Here is an 18,649-nt window from a genome sequence, read left to right on the forward strand (position 1 = left end):
TAGCCTGATTTAGCAGACTTGTGAGTAGTGCCAGACTTTGGATCTAAGGTCAGTGTCAGGAGGGCATGTAGAAGGAGGCCCCTCATATCTCTTGTCCAGAACTGTCCTGTAGTTTATTTTGACTTTAGTGTTACTTGCTCATTGAACTTAGTCTCATAGTTGTTTTCTTTTAATTTAAAAATGTTTTATTTGAGTACGGTTGACATACAGTGATCCAGGAGTTTCAGGTGTACGGATAGTAATTCAGCACTCTGTTATGCTGTGCTCACCACAAGTGTAGCTCCCATCTGTCACCATAAACACTATTAAACAGTAACATTGACTGTAATTCCCTGTGCTGTATATTTCATTCCACAGCTGGACACCTCTGTATCCTACTCCCTTTAACCCATTTTACCCATCACCCCACTCCCTACCCCTCTGGCAACCATCAGTTCTCTGTATTTGTGAGTCTGTTTCTGCTTTTTGCTTGTTTATTCATTTGTTTTTTTTTAGATTCCACATATAAGTGAAGTTGTATGGTATTTGTTTTTCTCAGTCTGACTTATTTCACTTAGCATAATACTCTCTAGGTCCATCCATGTTGTTACAAATAGCACGATATTATCCCTTTTTTTTTTTATGACTGAGTGATAATGCTGTGTGTGTACCACATCTTTATTCATTCACCTGTCAATGGACACTTGGGTTGCATCCATATCTTGGCTATTGTGAATGATGCAGTAAACATAGAGGTGCATGTATCTTTTCACATTAGTGTTTTTGTTTTCTTTGGGTAAAAAAAATACCCAGTAGTGGAATTACTGGATCAAAGAATATTTTTATTTTTAATTTTTTGAGGAGCCTCCATACTGTTTTCCACAGTGGCTGCACTAGTTTACATTCCCACCAACAGTGTGTAATGGTTCCTTTTTCTCCACATCCTCACTAACATTATTGCTTGTCTTATTTATTCTAGCCATTCAGCAGGTATAAGATGATATTGTGCTTTTGGTTTGTGTGATGATTAATGATATTAAGCATCTTTTCATGTGTCTGTTGGCCATTTGTATGTCGTCGTTTGGGAAAATGTCTATTTGGGTCCTCTGCCCATTTTTCAATTAATTAATTAATTAATTATACCACAGTGTTTTTATTGTTAGGCAAAGTCCTTCTCTTTCCAGGTCTTGGGTGTCTATACTTTTCAGGACAAGTTCCCTTACCCAGCTCTAGCAAAGGAAACATTTCAAAGTCCCCAAGAAGCATTCTTAAAGCTCCTGAGAGAATAATAACAACTCTTCCAAATGCATCCTATGAAGTCTAGAATCCCTACCAAAAATGCTCACAGATGCAGACTGACTCCTGAACCCAGATGTGGGACCCATCTCACTTGTTGCACATCAGCAGCACTTCAAGTTCCTTGATGTTGTAGAGTAGGAACTTCTGGAAGCCACTGGGCAGTATGTGCTTTGTTTTCTTGTTGCTCCTGTAACCAATGTTGGGTATCGAGATCTGGCCCTTAAAATCTTCTGCGTACCCTATTGTCAGTGCCTTTGGGTTTCCGCCAGTTGCACTTAATTTTGACATATCAGTCTGACTGGTGCCGGATGAACTTCTTGGTCCTCTTTTTAACGATCTTGGGCCTCACCAGAGGTCTGAGGACAGCCATGATGCTCAGCAATAGATGGCTGCCACCTCTGCAGGCAGTGCCGAGGAAGAGAGGGGCCCTCTGCCCATTTTTAATTGAATTGTTTGGTTTTTTGGTCTTGAGTAGTATATGTTCTTCTTACATATTTTGGATATTAACCCCTGAATGGATATATCGTTTGCAAATATCTTTTCCCATTCAGTAGGTTGCCATTTTATTTTGCTGATGGTTTCTTCACTGCAAAAGCTTTTTATTTTGTGTAGTCCCAATGGTTGATTTTTTGCTTTTGTTTCCCTGACTTTAAGAGACCTTTCTAGAAAAATGTTGCTATAGCCAATGTCAAAGAAATTACTGCCTGTGTTTTCTTCTAGGAGTTTTATGGTTTCATGTTTTAGTTAGGTCTTTAATCCATTCCAACTTTATTTTTGTGTATGCTGTAAGCAACTTAAGTTATAATCTTTTAGTGGCTGGCAATGAATCTGAAGTTCCTACAGAAATTATTTAATTATTTGATTACTTGATATTTCACATTTTGATGCACTTAAGAAGCTAGCAATTAATTCCTTGTGTCATCTTTGGTATGCTTGCTAGATGAGTGTTGTGTGTATCAAAACTAGTGACCAGCAATTGATTGTATCACTAGTCCCTTCTTTCCTTCAACAAGTCATTCATTCTACAGATAGTTAATTTGTTCCAGGCATTGTTCTAGAAGGTACAACATAGATGTGACAGATAAATGTTCCTGTTCTTATGGAGGGTCAGTGATAGTGGAAGGATAGAGGGAGACAGACAATAAGCAAATCAATAAACAAGAATTTCAAGTAGTAATAAGTACAATAAAGAAAATATGTTGCTACGATAGAGTAACTTGGCTGGGGCCAGGGAGACACTAGATCTGTTGGTCAAGGATGGTTTCCCTGGATTGCTATCTCAGTTCCGCAACTTGAATGACAAGAAGGAACCAGCTGTTAAGATCTGAGGGGAGGCCAGTGGACCAGCTAGTGCAAGTGCCTAAGGCTTGATTTGCTGATGGAGTGAGGGAAAGCTAGAGTGGTCAAGCATGAGATAGAGAATAAGGGCCATGTTAGGAGTAGAGGCCAGAGAGGTGAGGCCTGTTTGAAGTTTTTAACTTTGTTCTGTGGACCCTAAATAAAGCCTATGAACCCCAATCCAAAATAGTGGTTTTAAATGCATAAAACAGAGTTGCAGAAAAACCAATTATATTGAAACACACATCAAAATATAAAACAAACTCTTGATAAAGAAATAAATCCCGGGCAGCTCCGGTGGCTCAGCGGTTTAGCGCTGCCTTCAGCCTAGAGCATGATCCTGGAGACCCGGGATCGAGTCCCACGTCAGGCTCCCTGCATGGAGCCTGCTTCTCTCTCTGCCTGTGTCTCCACCTCTCTCTCTCATGAATAAATAAAATTAAAAAATCCTTTTATTAGTGCATTAAATAACATGAGTGAAGTTCTAAGGTCTTAAGTTTTGAACTTAATAAGTTTAAATGATACTTAAAATTATCTCAAAACTATAATATGATATGAAAATAGATCTGGGATTTTGATGAGAAAGACCTAGGTACTGGGAGTCCTACTGTGGTTTATTGTGCACATTAATAATGGAAGGAAATGTCAGATTCCAGTTAGAGGTGGAGAAGGTAGAGAAAAGAAGGTGGAATTTATTTCTTTTCCGTGTTTATGTAGTACTTTGAACTTAAACCTCTGTAGTCCTTGCGTTAAGACCCTGGAATAGATTGTGTAGGGCTTTCTAGGCAGTGATAGTGAAATATGGAGTTTACAAAAGAAAAAAATTGATGTTCATCACTTGATGAATGGATAAATAGAATGTATCTATATCTAAATAATGCAACGTATTTGTCAATAAAAAGGAATGAAGTACTGATGCATGGTGCCACATGGATGAACCTTGAAAACATTATGCTATGGGACGCCTGGGTGGCTCAGTGGTTGAGCGTATGCCTTGGGCTCAGGTCATGATCCTGGGGTCCCAGGATCGAGTCCCACATGGGGCTCCCCGCGGGGAGCCTGCTTCTTCCTCTGTGTGTCTCATGAATTCATAAATAAAACCTTTAAAAAAGAAAAAAAAACATGCAAAGTGAAAAAAGCAGTGACAATATCCTATGATCCATTTATGTGAACTATAGGCAAATCTATAGATAGAGTGAGTGGATTGGAGGTTGCCTGGATTTGGAGGAGTGGGAGGAGGTTGGAGGATGGTGGTAGGTTACTGTTAATGGGTATAGGGTTCCCTTTGAGGGCAGCGATAGTGTTTGAAAATTTATTGTGGTGGTGGTCACACAAATCTGTAAATAAACTGAAAACAATTGGATTGTACATTTTTTTTAAAGATTTTATTTGTTTATTCATGAGAGACACATAGAAAGAGAGAGGCAGAGACACAGGCAGAGGGAGAAGCAGGCTTCATTATCCAGGATCATGCCCTGGGCCGAAGACAGGCGCTAACCTGCTGAGCCACCCAGGGATCCCCGGACTGTACATTTTAAAATGGAGTGTTGTTTGGTATATGAATTATATTTCAGTAAAGCTATTATTTTTAATTTAAAAAACCATAACCATTTTTGGAGAAGAAAAACCTAGTTGGAAATTGGCAGCTGGGGCTCAGTATAAGTTATAGTTACGGGAAAGAATTCAAAATGTTAAAGTTTGCAGGATAGGGAACAGGTGAGCTCAGAAGGGGCTTATTGAGTCTTGAGCTGCAGCAAGGTTGCATGCAGCTTTCAAGTCTAGGATTCTTGTTCCTCCTTTGAGATTCCCTGTGAGAGTATTTGTTTCTAACAAAGGTCATTTCATAAAAGTTAAACATTTGAACTGGGATACAGAATTTAGTTTAAAAAAAAATTCTTTTAAACACCAGCAAATGTTTTTGTACTTTTCATCTATACCCTGCTTTTCTGTTTTTCTTAGCATAGTGGTAGATAAGTACACTGGCCATTAAGCCAACTACTCTGAGGTCTTCATATAGTGCTAAGTTTACTCTTGACTATGCAAAAGTTTGCCCTTAATCACTTCAAAACATTAATGGGCTAGGAAAAAGTCATTTGTGAATCAGTGCCACCTCTGTGCTTTGCTTCCATCATTCCCCTATTTGCCAATAGCATTTGAGCTAGCTAATTCAGAATAAAGAACCAGGCGTTGAAGCACAACAGACATTATGTGGGCAAAGTGTTGTTTATAGACTGTCTAAATAATGTTTCACACATACGTACTATTTTTTAAATATGTGTAGATGCTGTTGTGATTAATAAAACATGAATTCTTACAATAATTTTGCTGACTTCATAGTAGCTTTTCATCGTTTTCTCAATTAAGAGCTAATATTATTTCTAGAAAAGATTGGGAACTATTGCTTTGGAGCAAAATGCAGTAGGGTAGAGATCACTTGCACAATTCTTATAAAAGAATAATTAGGTATCAGGAAAAGAAATCCTTGCAATGTAACCAATAACAATACATAGTAACTATAGCTGAGCTGTTAAATGTCAAGCAGTATATTAAGTGTTATGTGAGTTATCTCACTTATTCCTCTTCTGGGTAGCTGATGTCATTACTCCTGATGACATGGGAAAGGGGCTCAGAGTAACATGCTCCAGATCACAGAGCAGTAGGTAGCAGAGTTGGGGTTGGCACCCAGGTCTGTAGTCAGGCATTTCACACTATAGACTCCATTGCTTCACTTACTCCTTCTCATATAATTGCTCAGCATGTGCTCTTAAATAGCATCAAAGTAAATTGCCAGTGTAAATACTAGGCTTGATTAAACCTCTGTTAATTGGAATACTGTATTATTAATGCAAATTAGGGATATAAGGTAAGTTAGAGGCATTTTATTTTAATGACTTTGACTTTGGGGTATTAAATCCTTTTGGAGGGGTATTAAATCTATGAAGAAATACAATTCATTTAATTGTAATTAATATCATGTTTCTGCATCTCTAATGCTTTGTATGAAGGAGATTACAGACGGGGAGGGGCAGTGTTTGTTAGTACAAAGCTTTGAGTGACAGATGATCTCCTTTTCTATAAAATAAATACTAAACACATTTGAATTAAAATATGGGAATAAATAGTAACTTTGGAGACTTGCTGTGCTATTTGTGTTTTTTTGGATCAAATACTGTTATCTCAGATGAATTTTTATGATGTGTGGCCTTGTATTTTTTAAAATAGAACTATTTTATTATTTTTTGCTTTCTTTTAGGAAAACACCAAGGTTTATTGTTGGCAGTTTTTGTCACTCCTCTTATTGATCTTCGTTCTGATTTCTCCAAATTTCAGGAAATGATTGAAACAACTCTAGATATGGATCAGGTATGTAATATACTCTTGAATTCAGCAGCGAAGTATTTTTGAAATGCATGTCAGAAGACTTCTCAAATTTCTTTGTTAGTACTTAAAATGTTATTTTTGAGAGGCATCTTTGAGACCGTGGATGTAAGATTAAGTGATGGGTAAAGTTTGTTGTTTTCTTAACAATAACAGCTGGTTTAGAGGATTAACAGAGGAAATAAATGTTTGGCATAACTAGCCTGGTTAAAGGAAATCTCACAAATAAAAGATTTCACATATGAAATCTGAATTTTGTTTTAATTTCAAGAGAGAGGGAAAATTGTAATCACTGAAGAAGAGAAGATAAAGGTAAATATGGAACACAAGAGATGGCAGCTTCTTGGTTTATTTTCCATGTAGGGAAGTCTCTGGGGGAAGAGGTTAGAATATGTGTGTATCTCCTAAATAGTTGTTTATATACTAAAAAGTTAACCATACTCTAATACTGTTGAGGTCCAAATTTCTTGTTAGTTGAGAAGAGTATTTAGGGTGTAAGAGATCTATATTCTCAGGTCTTTAACAATGTTAAGCAGTAATTTGTATATAAATATAAAGTGGGAATAGTTTCTGAAATAGTTGAAAATATCCTTGTATGAAAATGAATTTGAAAGCAAAATGTATGAAATGGTAAAATTTACTCTGTTTAAAGTTTGTTTATAGAACAAATTTAATATGGGGCCATTGAATGTAGTGTTTTTCAAATATGTGACTTTAAAAATCATTATCTTTAAATTTTTTTACACTGAATTTCCTGTCAAAAATGATTATGCAGGAAATATGAGCTGTCACATTTCAGCTTAGTTCTGCTGAAATCCTGCAGTTGACTTTGCCCTTTGTGGCCAGCTTTATTCTTCTAAAAGTTGCCATGCTTTATTTAATATTGTGGGTCTCAAATGTAAGCATGTTACCAGAATTGTCTGGTGGGTTTGTTGAAACAGATTCCTGGGCTCTGTCCCAAGAATGAGATTCTTTCCATCTGGGGGAGGGCTAGAAAATTTACATTTCTCACATGTACCCAAATGATGCTGCTTGTCTGGGGACCATACTTGGAGAACTACTTGCTAATAAAGCAAATTACTTCTAATAAGTTAGGAGTGCAATCCTGTTTCACCAATTTGTAGCTTACTGCAAGTGCTGTGCTTTAGGGCAATCACTGGGTATCATCTGGCCAAAAGTTGGTGTGTATAAATTGAGAAATTTTAAGAGTTTCTTAACGTTTGTAGCCCTTCTGTCAATGTACACACATCTTTTGAAGACCCTATGCAGCTGCCTTTTTATCTGGGTCATCACATTCACAGCCTGCCCAGGAGATGTGGAGGTCCTGCCTAATAGGACCTCTCCTCTCCTTCCTCTCTTAGACAGTACAAGCTGTCTCCTGCAGTAAGCAGTTTTCATTATACACAAGGTATTAGCTATTACTATGATAATTGCAAAAAGCAGCAGGATGATAAAATGTTGGATACTTTTGCTTCATATTATGCCTTTTGATTTATTCCTTTCCCACCTTCCTGCCTTCCTTCCCTCCTGTCATGTGTTTTGACCTCATAGATCAGCCCTTTGGATACATACCTATGGACAACAATAAAGCCAAAATGATGGTATACCAAAATACCAGAATATAAATTTTCATTTTAATCTTTAAAAAAGATTTTATTTATTTATTCATGAGAAACACAGAGAGAGAGGCAGAGACACAGGCTCCATGCAGGGAGTCCAACATGGGACTCTATCCCAGGTCTCTAGGATCACACCCTGGGTTGAAGGCGGCGCTAAACCACTGAGCCGCTGGGGTGCCACAAAATACAAATTTTTAAAGTGTTTTCTTTATTTAAAGCTTTTCTATGTGTAAAGGCAACACATAGTATTAGAACAAGTGAAACAAAATGCTATGAAGAAGTATAGAAGCAAAAGTGACCATGCTTCCCTCTTGAGATAAACAATGTTGACAGCCTAGTGTGTTTCCTCCAGCTCCATTACATTGACTTTCCTTATTGTGGATTAAGATTTTTTACTTTGATTTGAAATACTTGATACGTATCTGTTAAACTAGACTATACTGTGACTGTAAAATAGTAGTCAGTGTTAATTCTCCAGTGATGCTGTAGGATTAGAGTGTTGTAAGATTTTGTGTCTGGAAAGAGTAGATTTTAGGAAGGCAAGCTGTTCAATTATGTGGATATAGACTGGAAAAGAAGTCATTTGTCCTAATTTCATTGCTGTCCCTCAAGATTATGACAAACTTTGATTTCTTAATCTGAAAGTAGAACATTAAGTAGTTAATTTTGTAGAGTAGAAAAAACTTTTCTGCTCTCTTCTGTTCATTGTTTGGAGGTATGCTAAATTAAACTGTTAGATTAGCAAGAGAACAGATAGATTTTTGAGTTCATAGAAAAGTAAGATTCAAGGAGGCTTTAGAATTTGGGGTTTATTAAAAAAAAGAATTTGGGGCTTATGCACTTGCTTGGGGAGGAGAGAGAGAAAGCGCACTTTAGGGTAAAACAAATGACTTTTAGGAATGATTTATGAGCCCTTTGGAGAATAGATGGAGGATATGATAATTTTTACTACTTGATTGTGAAACTCCCTGGAAGGGGATTTACAACAGCTGAGTTCTTTTGGGAGGCTCTGCTTTAATGGAGATGAGAGAGTTTAGAAACAAGATCTATTCTCAGATACTTCATCTTGGAATAAATTTTATGCTACTACGGCATATTCTGGACCCCCTTCATTAACATTAAGTACTGTGTTGATAAGATGTGGGTTGTGGGTTACCCTCACCCCCCCCCCCCCATAGACTGTTGAAGGCTAAGCTCAGTATCAGGGCTCTTTCTTTTGCACATAACTTTAAAACTCAGTACATTCTAGCTCATGAAATGAGAAGTCTACAGATAGAATAATAGCTTCTTTATTCTGTTACAAGCCTTTAAATTTACCTTGGGTTATAAAGTGAATTCAACCCTTCACTGTCATTGTAGATATTTGTAATGAATTTAGACATTTAAATTACATGACTCAGAACTACTTTGAGCAAACCTCAGAGGATAGCAATCATTTCGTGTATGATTTCTGAAAGCTTTACTCACGTTTTCCAGCTGTGTACTTAGGAGCTCAAGTAATGAAGGGGAACAGTCATTTACATGAATGGTTGGATTAATTTGGGTTTTTTTCCCCCCCTAGGCTTAGCTTTGTATATAATGCTTCAGGTGTTTTTGTGTCTGCTTTCCATAAATCTTATGGAAAGATTTTCTATATCTGAAGTATATGTAAATGTAGATCAATACTGCCCCCAGGACAAGGTTCATAAAGGCAATGCATTTTCACCAAAAAATAAACAATTTCAGTTAGATTGGGTGATTGAGATATATTAAAATTTAAAATCTTTCTATACTGTATTTGAGCATTTTATCTTTGAATATGGATTTTTACATACACTCCTTAATGGCATTTCCTCTATTACTGGAAAAGTAGTGACTGGGATAGAAAAAATTGAAATAAAAAAATAAAATTGAAATAGTTTTTTAAAAAGACAATAGTCGCATGATCCTAATACAACTGTATCATTGTATATGTAAGCTGTAAAGATACTGTAGTTTATAAATGCTTTAATATTTTTGTTCTTGGAAATGAATTTAAAAAATCAAAAGGAAAAAATATTCATGTCCTCCCACTTAGAATTAATTCTAAATACATGTTAACATTTTTGCTTATAATTATCCTTGTTTTCTATTTTTTATTTTTATGTTTTGGTTGAAGTATAATTGACACACTATGTTAACATTAGTTTTAGGTGTACAACACGGACAACTCTGTGTAATGCTATGCTTACCATGCAGTGCTATTACGGTACCATTGACTATATTCCTTAAGCTGTACCTTTCATGCCTGCGATTTATTCATTCCATAACTGAAAGCCTGTACCTCCCATCCCCCTCCCTTCTGACAGTTATCAGTTCTTTGTATTTATGGGTCTATTTCTGCCTTTTTTTTTTTTTTTTTTTTTGGTGGACCATTAGATTGTTTCTAACTCTTGGCTATTAGGATTAGGGCTTTTATGAACAGTCATATACAAGTATTTGAGTACCTGTTTCTGGTGTTCTTTTAAGTATTTATTTAGGAATAGAATTGCTGGGTCATATGGTAATTTTATGTTTAACTTTTTGAGGAATCACTAAATTGTTTTTTAAAGTATCTGCACCATTTAACATTCCTGCCAGCAATATAGGAGGATTTCAGTTTCTTCACATTGTTGCTAATAATTATTCTTTCCTGTTGTGGTTTTTTGTTGTTTTGTTTTTGTTTGTTTCAAGACTTATTTTAGATCTTGTGAGCCCGGTTGGGGGGAGGCAGGTGTCCAGAGGGAGAGAAGTCCTCAAGCAGATCCCCTGCTGAATACGCAGACACCCCCACCCCCATTCCCACCCAACAAGGATCTCAGGTCATAACTGAGACGAAATCAAGATTTGGCCATTTAACTGATTGATGAGCCACCCAGGTGACTCTATTTGTTTTTTGGGTATTTGTCTTAATAGCCAATCTAGTTGGGTGTGACGTGGTATTTCATTATTGTTTGATTTATGTTACCCTGGTGGCTAATGTTGGGCATTTTTTCATATGTTTGATGGCCATTCATTTGTATATCTTTGGAGAAATTTCTGTTCAGATCCTTTGCTCACCTTAAAATTGGGTTGTCTTTTTGTTGTTGAGTTGTAAGAGTTCTATATGTATTCTGATACTAGACCCTTTTTATAGGGTATATATACTTCTTAGTTTTCCACTTGCCTCAAGTTATTCATAGTGATTGCTTATTATTTTTTTACAATACTGCTGTATTTGCAGATACATCCCTTTCTTATTTTTAATTTAATTTGTGCCTCCCCCAGCAATTCTTCCTTTCCATAGTTTGTTTTTTTAGGGAGTCAATTTGTGACTTTTTTTTTTAAGATTTTATTTACTTATTCGAGAGAGAGAGAGGCAGAGACACAGGCAGAGGGAGAAGCAGGCTTCATGCAGGGAGCCTGACATGGGACTCGATTCCGGGTCTCCAGGATCACATCCCGGGCTGATGGCGGCGCTAAACTGCTGGGCCACTGTGGCTGCCCAATTTGCGACTTTTTAAGTCCTCTTTTGTATCTTTGCTTTTTATTTAATTAATTTCAGTTCTTATGTATTATTTCCCACCAATTTTTGGTTGTTTCTTTTTTTAACCTCTTTAGTTGAATGCTCACTATTTTTGCAGTCTTTTCTTTTTCAGTAAGCATTTAAGATTACACTCTTCTTTATATGTATTGCTTAATATTGTTCACAATGTCTGTAGGCTTGCTCATTTTTGATCTACTGAGTTATGGAGAGATGTGTGGACTTCTTTATATAGTTCAGTCCATTATGCATTTATATATTTTCAACACACAGAGCTATAGTTTGTGTTGAACTGAACCTTCATCATTCTCTATGGACAGTATCCTTTGTAATGCTTTTTGCCTTAGTTTTTTCTGTGTTTTGTTTTGTTTTTTGTCTGATAGTAAGAGGGCTATCCCAGAGTTGTTCTTTAGTTTTTTACATGATGTATATTTTACCTTCCTTTGTGAGTCTTTTGTGGTAACGAAACTTATAGCTGGATTTTATTTATTTTGATAATCTTTTAAGTGGCAATTTGAATTTATTTCTGCTGTATTACTTTGTGATTCCTGTTCTTCCTGGTTCCCCTCATTATTCATTTTGTCTTTATTTTGTGTACATTGATTGGGTTTTTAAAATTCCATTTTGCCTTGCCTTATCCTTCCCCATCCTATTGCATCCACACTGGTTTGGAAGTTTTTCACAAATTTTTACAAAATGTGTATATATAACTCATCAAAATCAAAAGTCTCTCAATATCTTCTCATTTATCCCCCAAAATACTAGGACCTTAGGATATCTGTGATCAGATGACATCTCTTCATTATTGGCTGATATTTTAGTTCTTTTTTACCCCTTTACATTTCCATTCTATACAGAGTTAAGTTTAGATTTGCCCATATGCCTACCAATTTCTTTGGTATTCATTCCTTCTTCCTGAATATTCGTTAGGAGTTCTGTTATTGGCAGTCTGTTTAGTCAGGTTTTGTTTATTTGAAAATGTCTATTTCACCCTTGTTCTTAAAGGAATTTTTTGTGGGTGTACGATTCCAGATCGGTAGTAATTTTTCCTCAGTATCTATGAGATTGTATTGTATGCCATCCTTTGACTTGTGTTATTCCTGTTTAGAAGTCCTGGCTCCAGATGCTGATTCCTTTTACTTCTCTGAGTCCAAAAGTGGATTTCTTTTTCCTATTTGGATTTGCTGTGTTTTCTTAATCAGAGGAGTCGTGTCTTTTATCAACTCTGGAAAATTATCAGTCATTATCTCTTTGAATGCTGTGTTCCTTCACTCTTCTAACTGTGGTTGGACATATGTTAGACTTTCACATTCTTTTTCTGCCATGTGTCTGTGCTGCTCTCTTTGTGATCACTTCAGATGTTCCAATTCACTGAGTGTCTCTTCAGCTCTGATGCGTTGTTTAACCAATCCATAGGGTTTTTTTTTTTTCTCCCAACGATTATATTTTTGTTGATAAAGTTATTTGGTTCATTTATAACTCTGCATAGTTTTTTTTTAAGTTGTATCTTGCTCTTTGCTCGTGTGTTCCATTCTCTATTATATCACTTCAGACATTTTAATGTACTTAATATTCCATGTCTACAATTTCTTGGTTTAAATCTACCCCTTGTTTCTGCTGAGTTTTTTTTTTTTTTTGTGACTTTTATTGTTGGTGGCTTCTTTCCTTATCTGTTACATATATTTAGATTATGAATTTGCATCTGTCTGGGTTCTGTCTGTGCAGATCATATATCCTCCTTTCCCCCAGATAAAATTTGCTTTTGCTGTGTATCTCACAATGTAAGCCAGGAACTTTTTTTTTTTCTTTAAGATTCTGTTTATTCATTTAGGGAGAGTGAAAATGTGTGAGCAGGGGGAGGGAGAGAGAGAATCTCAAGCAGACTCCGCTGAGCGCAGAGCCCCACCTGGAGCCTGAGATCATGACCTGAGCTGAAATCAAGAGCTGGATGCTCAACTGACTGAGCCACCCTGGTGCCCCATAAGCAAGGAACACTTTTTAAGTTAATTTCTCAGCCTGGAGTTTTTTTGATCTATTGGAGCAAAGATTTACCTGCTCAGAAGGAAGCAAGAAAGAAAAAGAAAGAGGAAGAGAGGGAGGGAGGGAGAAAGGGAGGGAGGAAGCAAGAGAAAGAAAGATAGATGGCTTAATCAAGAATATGGTTTTCAAAAAAAAAAAAAAGAATATGGTTTTCTTTTTTTTTTCTTTTTTCTTTTTTTTTAGAATATGGTTTTCTGTCACAGCAGTATGAGCATAGCAGCAAAGGACTGGCAGGATAACCCTGCTGTCTCTGTGACCTGCTTACTCCTTTGTTGCTCCAGATCCCTAAGGGTATTGCCTTCAAAGTCCAGGTTGGCTTACTGCCTTATCATTAATCCAGCCAGTGGGAGAAGATAAAAGGGGAAGAGGAGGATGCATTATGGAAATGGTACACCTCTTTTCTGCTCACATTCTGTTGACCAGAATTTAGTCCTATCCCTACACCTAGCTGCAAGGGAAACTGGAGATGGATTCTTTGCTCTTAGTAGTTCTGTATCCTGTGAAAAATGGTCAGTTCTAGGGATCCCTGGGTGGCGCAGCGGTTTGGCGCCTGCCTTTGGCCCAGGGCGCGATCCTGGAGACCCGGGATCGAGTCCCACGTCGGGCTCCCGGTGCATGGAGCCTGCTTCTCCCTCTGCCTGTGTCTCTGCCTCTTTCTCTCTGTGTGACTATCATAAATAAATAAAAATTTAAAAAAAAAAAAAAAAAAAAAAATGGTCAGTTCTATTACCCTAAAAGGAAGGGATAATAGAAATGGCAACAGCCTTTTTCCACTGCCAACAAAAGTGGCAGACATTTGAAATCTCAACCCCAGTGAAGTCCAGGTTTTTGTCAGGGAGGAAATTCTGCCCTTTCTCTCCCTTTTCTAATTGGAGTGTGGCCCTAAAGTATTTATTTTAGTGCATCAGGACCCAGTCATTCACTTTCCCTAGTTTCACTCCAGTCTCCTCAGCAATGCTTTTATCACAGTATTTCCCCCTCCTGAGACTGGGAAATGGAAGGATACTGGTTCTTCTTTATTCTCTAGATTGGGGATTATTAGCAAGGATTCTCAGGATTGACCGATAGGCTTCTGGAAGATGGGGGTGAGGATAGGAGCTTGACAGGGCTCACTTCTCTTAAGTTCACTAGAAGAGGCAAATGCTTTAGCAGTGTCAGCCTACTGCTGTAGCATTATTTTCCCTGGAATTATAAGTCTTGGCTCTTGTTTCTAGATCATCTTCACTCTCTGTTAGAATAAACAGTATAATATTATTGATGTACCATCATGCAGATATTGTGATGTTTATCATTTTTGGGTTTTGCTAGAACAGATAAATCTGCAGAGATCTTATTTATTCCTGTGTTGTTTTGCATCTGTTGCATTATTCCTTAGGTTGAATTCCTGGGAGTAGAATTGCTGTGTCAAAGAGCGTAACAAATATCTCTGAACCTTCTTGCATACTGCCTTTTTTTTTTTTTTTAAGGTTATACCAACTTAGATTCTCACCAGAAATGAATGAGTATACTAATTTCATTGTAGCCTCATTAGTATTTGGTGGTAGGATTTCTTTTCCTTTGAAAAAATAGCTGTAGAATAGTATCTTAAGGTTGCTTAAATATTCATATCTTTTATTGTTGAGCTTTAGCATTTTCCTGTGTGTTAGTTTACTACTTAATTTCTCTGTGAGTTATGTTTTTATGTTTGCCTATTTAATGATGTTGATATTTTTCTCATACATGCAAACCAAGTTCCTTTACAAAAGAAAATGTTAACCTTTCCATTTTTAAATTTTTGTAAAGCTACATTTACAGATCTTTTTGTTTTTTAAAAATTAGGTTTGTTCAAAAATTTAAATTTTAATATAATGAAATCTCATTAGTTTAAATTAAACAAGTTAATTGATAAATATTTTAGTCTCTTTTTTTGCTAACTTTTTGTAATTTTAGTCCTTATTCTTGTGTGTTCATCTGTGGTATGTAAAGAAGGTGTGCCCTGATTAAATGGAGAGTAATTAGAGATTAATTATATTAATCCCATTTATTATGTTTTTATTTTTTTATTTTTTTTTTCATTTATTATGTTTTTAAAAATCTCCTTGTCTAAGAAAATTGACTATCCTCTATTGTGTGTTTCTACATAATTCTTTTTTAGTAGGGTTTTGTGTTTTTGTTTTTGTTTTGTTTTGTTTTTAATAGGCTCCACACCAAACGTGGGGCTTGAACTTTTATCCCTGAGATCGAGTTGCATGCTCTGCTGACAGAGCCAGTCAGGCTTCCTTCCTCTAATTCTTTTTTTTTATTTTTTTAAAGATTTTATTTATTTATTCATGAGAGACAGAGAGAGGCAGAGACGCAGGCAGAGGGAGAAGCAGGCTCCATGCAGGGAGCCCAACATGGGACTCCATCCTGGGCCTCTCACCCCGGACTGAAGGCGGCACTAAACCGCTAAGCCACCGGGGCTGCCCCCCCTCTAATTCTTTTTAATAATTCTTAGTATCTGTAAGGATATACTTCATTCTTTTTTAAAAGGTATTCTTTTCTAATTTTGTCTAGGTATTAATTGTTTTGTTTCAAAAAGGGATTCCTATTGGACAGTCTCTTAGGAATGAGTAGATGTTCATGTTCAGTTTGGTTTTCTTTTTTTCATGGTTTACCTTTTTGTTTACCAGTTGTTTTAAATATTCCAATAAGCAGTAATTTTTTTATCAAAGTCCTAAATAGTTAAGACTTTGTTTCTAAATATTTTCTGTACACGTTTGTCATTGTAAGTGAGAACTATCTTTCATTATGATTTTTTGCTGACTATTACTGGTAAGAATTTAGGGAAACAAAGTAAGAGATTTTTTTTTTAAAGGATTTTATTTATTTATTTATTTATTTTAGAATGAGTTAGAGAGCAGGAGTAGGGCAAGGGGCAAAAAGAGGGGGAGAGAAAGAATCCCAAGCAGACTGCTGAGCTTGGAGCCCAACCCTGAGATCATGACCTGAGCCAAAATCAGGAGTCCGACATTCAACCAGCTGAGCCACTAGGCATCCCCTTGAGAGATTTTGATCAGCTTTCAGTGTGCAGAAATATGAAATTCTGTAGCTTTTTAAAAAAATTCTGAGGTTCTGAAGATGAATTCGTGGTTTGAGTAAAAACAATGCATTCTGTTAAAGGCTATGAACATTGAACATTCTTTAGTAATGTTCAGGAAGAACATGTTGAACATTGTTTAGGGGGAAGTATAAATAAAAATAGCTACTACTAGTAGTGACATAAGTACTGCAGCCTTTTCATCTAATTTTTGGACATCTAGAGCTCTAAGCTCCTTATAAACAGAATATTACATCTAATAAATGGAAACTCCTTATAGTCTTGGCTTAAAACATAAGTTTAACTCAAAATACAAGTGAAATTCAAATGAAGGAAATGAAAGTACATTTTCCATCTTTACCCATCATTTATAGAATTCAGCTATTCTTTGTTCTGTCTTTAGGTGGAAAACCATGAATTCCTTGTAAAACCTTCATTTGATCCCAATCTGAGTGAATTAAGGGAAATAATGGATGACTTAGAAAAGAAGATGCAGTCAACATTGATAAGTGCAGCAAGAGATCTAGGTAAGAAGGCCTCATTGGTGGTTTGAGTAATTCTTTTGTCTCTATATCCTCCACACCGGTGCCAGAATTACTTTCCTAGAAGACCCAGTAGATCATGCCACTTCCTTGTGCAAAGTGCCAGGCCTTTCCTCCACAGAGTAAAATTACAAATACTTCCAAGTTGAAGTATAAGATTCTTTGCATGTGGACCCTCACCCTTTTCCAGATTCATCTCTTACTAACTCTATAACCCTAGGATGATCTCACATTCCTGACAGACAAGTCAATTAAGAGGCCCTTGCATCATTTCCTTCAAATAGGATCTGTATTAAATGTCACCTCCTCTGTAAGCTTCATTCTACTAGGAATGGTTCATTTATTTGGTGTTTGGGTTCCCAAGCACTTCATTAACATCAGCATTTTTTAAACATCTGCCTTCCATACTAGATTTTTTTTTCTTTTTGAGAGCGAGAGTGCATGCATGAGTGTGAGTGGGGAGAGAGGGAGAGGAAGAGAGAAAAATCTTTTTTTTTTTGTAAGATTTTATTTATTTATTTACGAGAGAGAGAGACGGAAACATAGGCAGGTGGAGAAGCAGGCTCCCTACGGGGTGCCTGATGTGGGACTTGATTCCAGGACCCCTGGATCATGACCTGAGCCAAAGGCAGATGCTCAACCACTGGGCATCCAGGTGCCCCAGAGGGAAAATCTTAAGCAGGGTCATCCTCACCCACTATAGAGCCCAGTGTGGGGCTTGATCTCACAGCCCTGAGATCATGACCTGAGATGAAATCAAGAGTCTGTTGCTTAACTGACCCAGCCACCCAAGCACCACCATACTAGATTATTAATTCCCCAGTTAGTCTTAATTATTCACCCTGATTTGTTTTGAATTTATGAACCTTATCTCTCTTGTATATGTTGAATGAATAAATAAATCTTAGCACATTAGAAGACCCCTCAAGTAGTAATTCTTATTAAACTTTTGGAGAATTTTTTTTTTAAGATTTTATTTATTTATTCATGAGAGACAGAGAGAGGGGCAGAGACCTAGGCAGAGGGAGAAGCAGGCTCCCCACTGGGAGCCCGATGTGGAACTCCCATCCTGGAAGTCTGGGATCACCCTCTGAGCTGAAACCAGAGGCTCAACCGGCTGAGCCACCCAGGCATCCTACCTTTTTTTTTTTTTTTTTTTTTTTTGTCAAGACTTTATTTAATCATGACAGAGAGAGGCAGGAGCAGGCTCTATGCAGGGAGCCTGACATGGGACTCGATCCCAGGTCTCCAGGATCACACCCTGGGCCGAAGGCGGCGCTAAACCACTGGGCCACCGGGGCTGTCTGGCATCCTACTTTTTGAGAAATGTATGAAAGTTATGAATCCTCTTCCCAAAAATATGTCCATACCTACATATACAAAAAAAAATTTGCAAATAGTTTCCATGAAAAATCCATATATGGGCTAGACCCTAGGTAAAGAATCTTTGTCTTTCTTTACCCTTCTCATTTCATAGCTCTTTTTACATTCTTTTTTCTTTTTCTTTTTTTTTTTTAAATTATTTATTTATTTATGATAGTCACAGAGAGAGAGAGAGAGGCAGAGACACAGGCAGAGGGAGAAGCAGGCTCCATGCACCGGGAGCGTGACATGGGATTTGATCCCGGGTCTCCAGGATCGCGCCCTGGGCCAAAGGCAGGCACTAAACTGCTGCGCCACCCAGGGATCCCTACATTCTTTTTTCTTTTTTTCTACATTCTTTCCACAATCTCTTTCCTCCCCAGCCCAGTGAAGTCTGTCGTTAGTTGTTTGCTGGTACTAATATTTGATAGCCATCCCTTAGCAATTAAATTTGTAGATATGATCTCTCTCTTCTGGTTTACACTCTAAAGATGACATTGATGAATGAGGTGAT

The 18,649-nt window shown here is 37.0% G+C and overlaps 1 protein-coding gene across 1 annotated transcript in view; it reads left to right on the top strand.

The window, feature by feature from the left end:
* Positions 1-18,649, top strand: part of MSH2 (mutS homolog 2) — a 75,707-nt gene that overhangs the window by 40,968 nt on the left and 16,090 nt on the right. Inside the window, exons 8-9 of the mRNA XM_055329180.1 lie at positions 5,870-5,979; positions 16,635-16,758. Coding sequence (XP_055185155.1) covers positions 5,870-5,979; positions 16,635-16,758 — 234 coding nt within the window. The remainder of the gene's footprint in view (positions 1-5,869; positions 5,980-16,634; positions 16,759-18,649) is intronic.

This window comes from Nyctereutes procyonoides, unplaced genomic scaffold (assembly GCF_905146905.1).
Source record: "Nyctereutes procyonoides isolate TBG_1078 unplaced genomic scaffold, NYPRO_anot_genome, whole genome shotgun sequence".
Taxonomy (NCBI): Eukaryota; Metazoa; Chordata; class Mammalia; order Carnivora; family Canidae; genus Nyctereutes; species Nyctereutes procyonoides.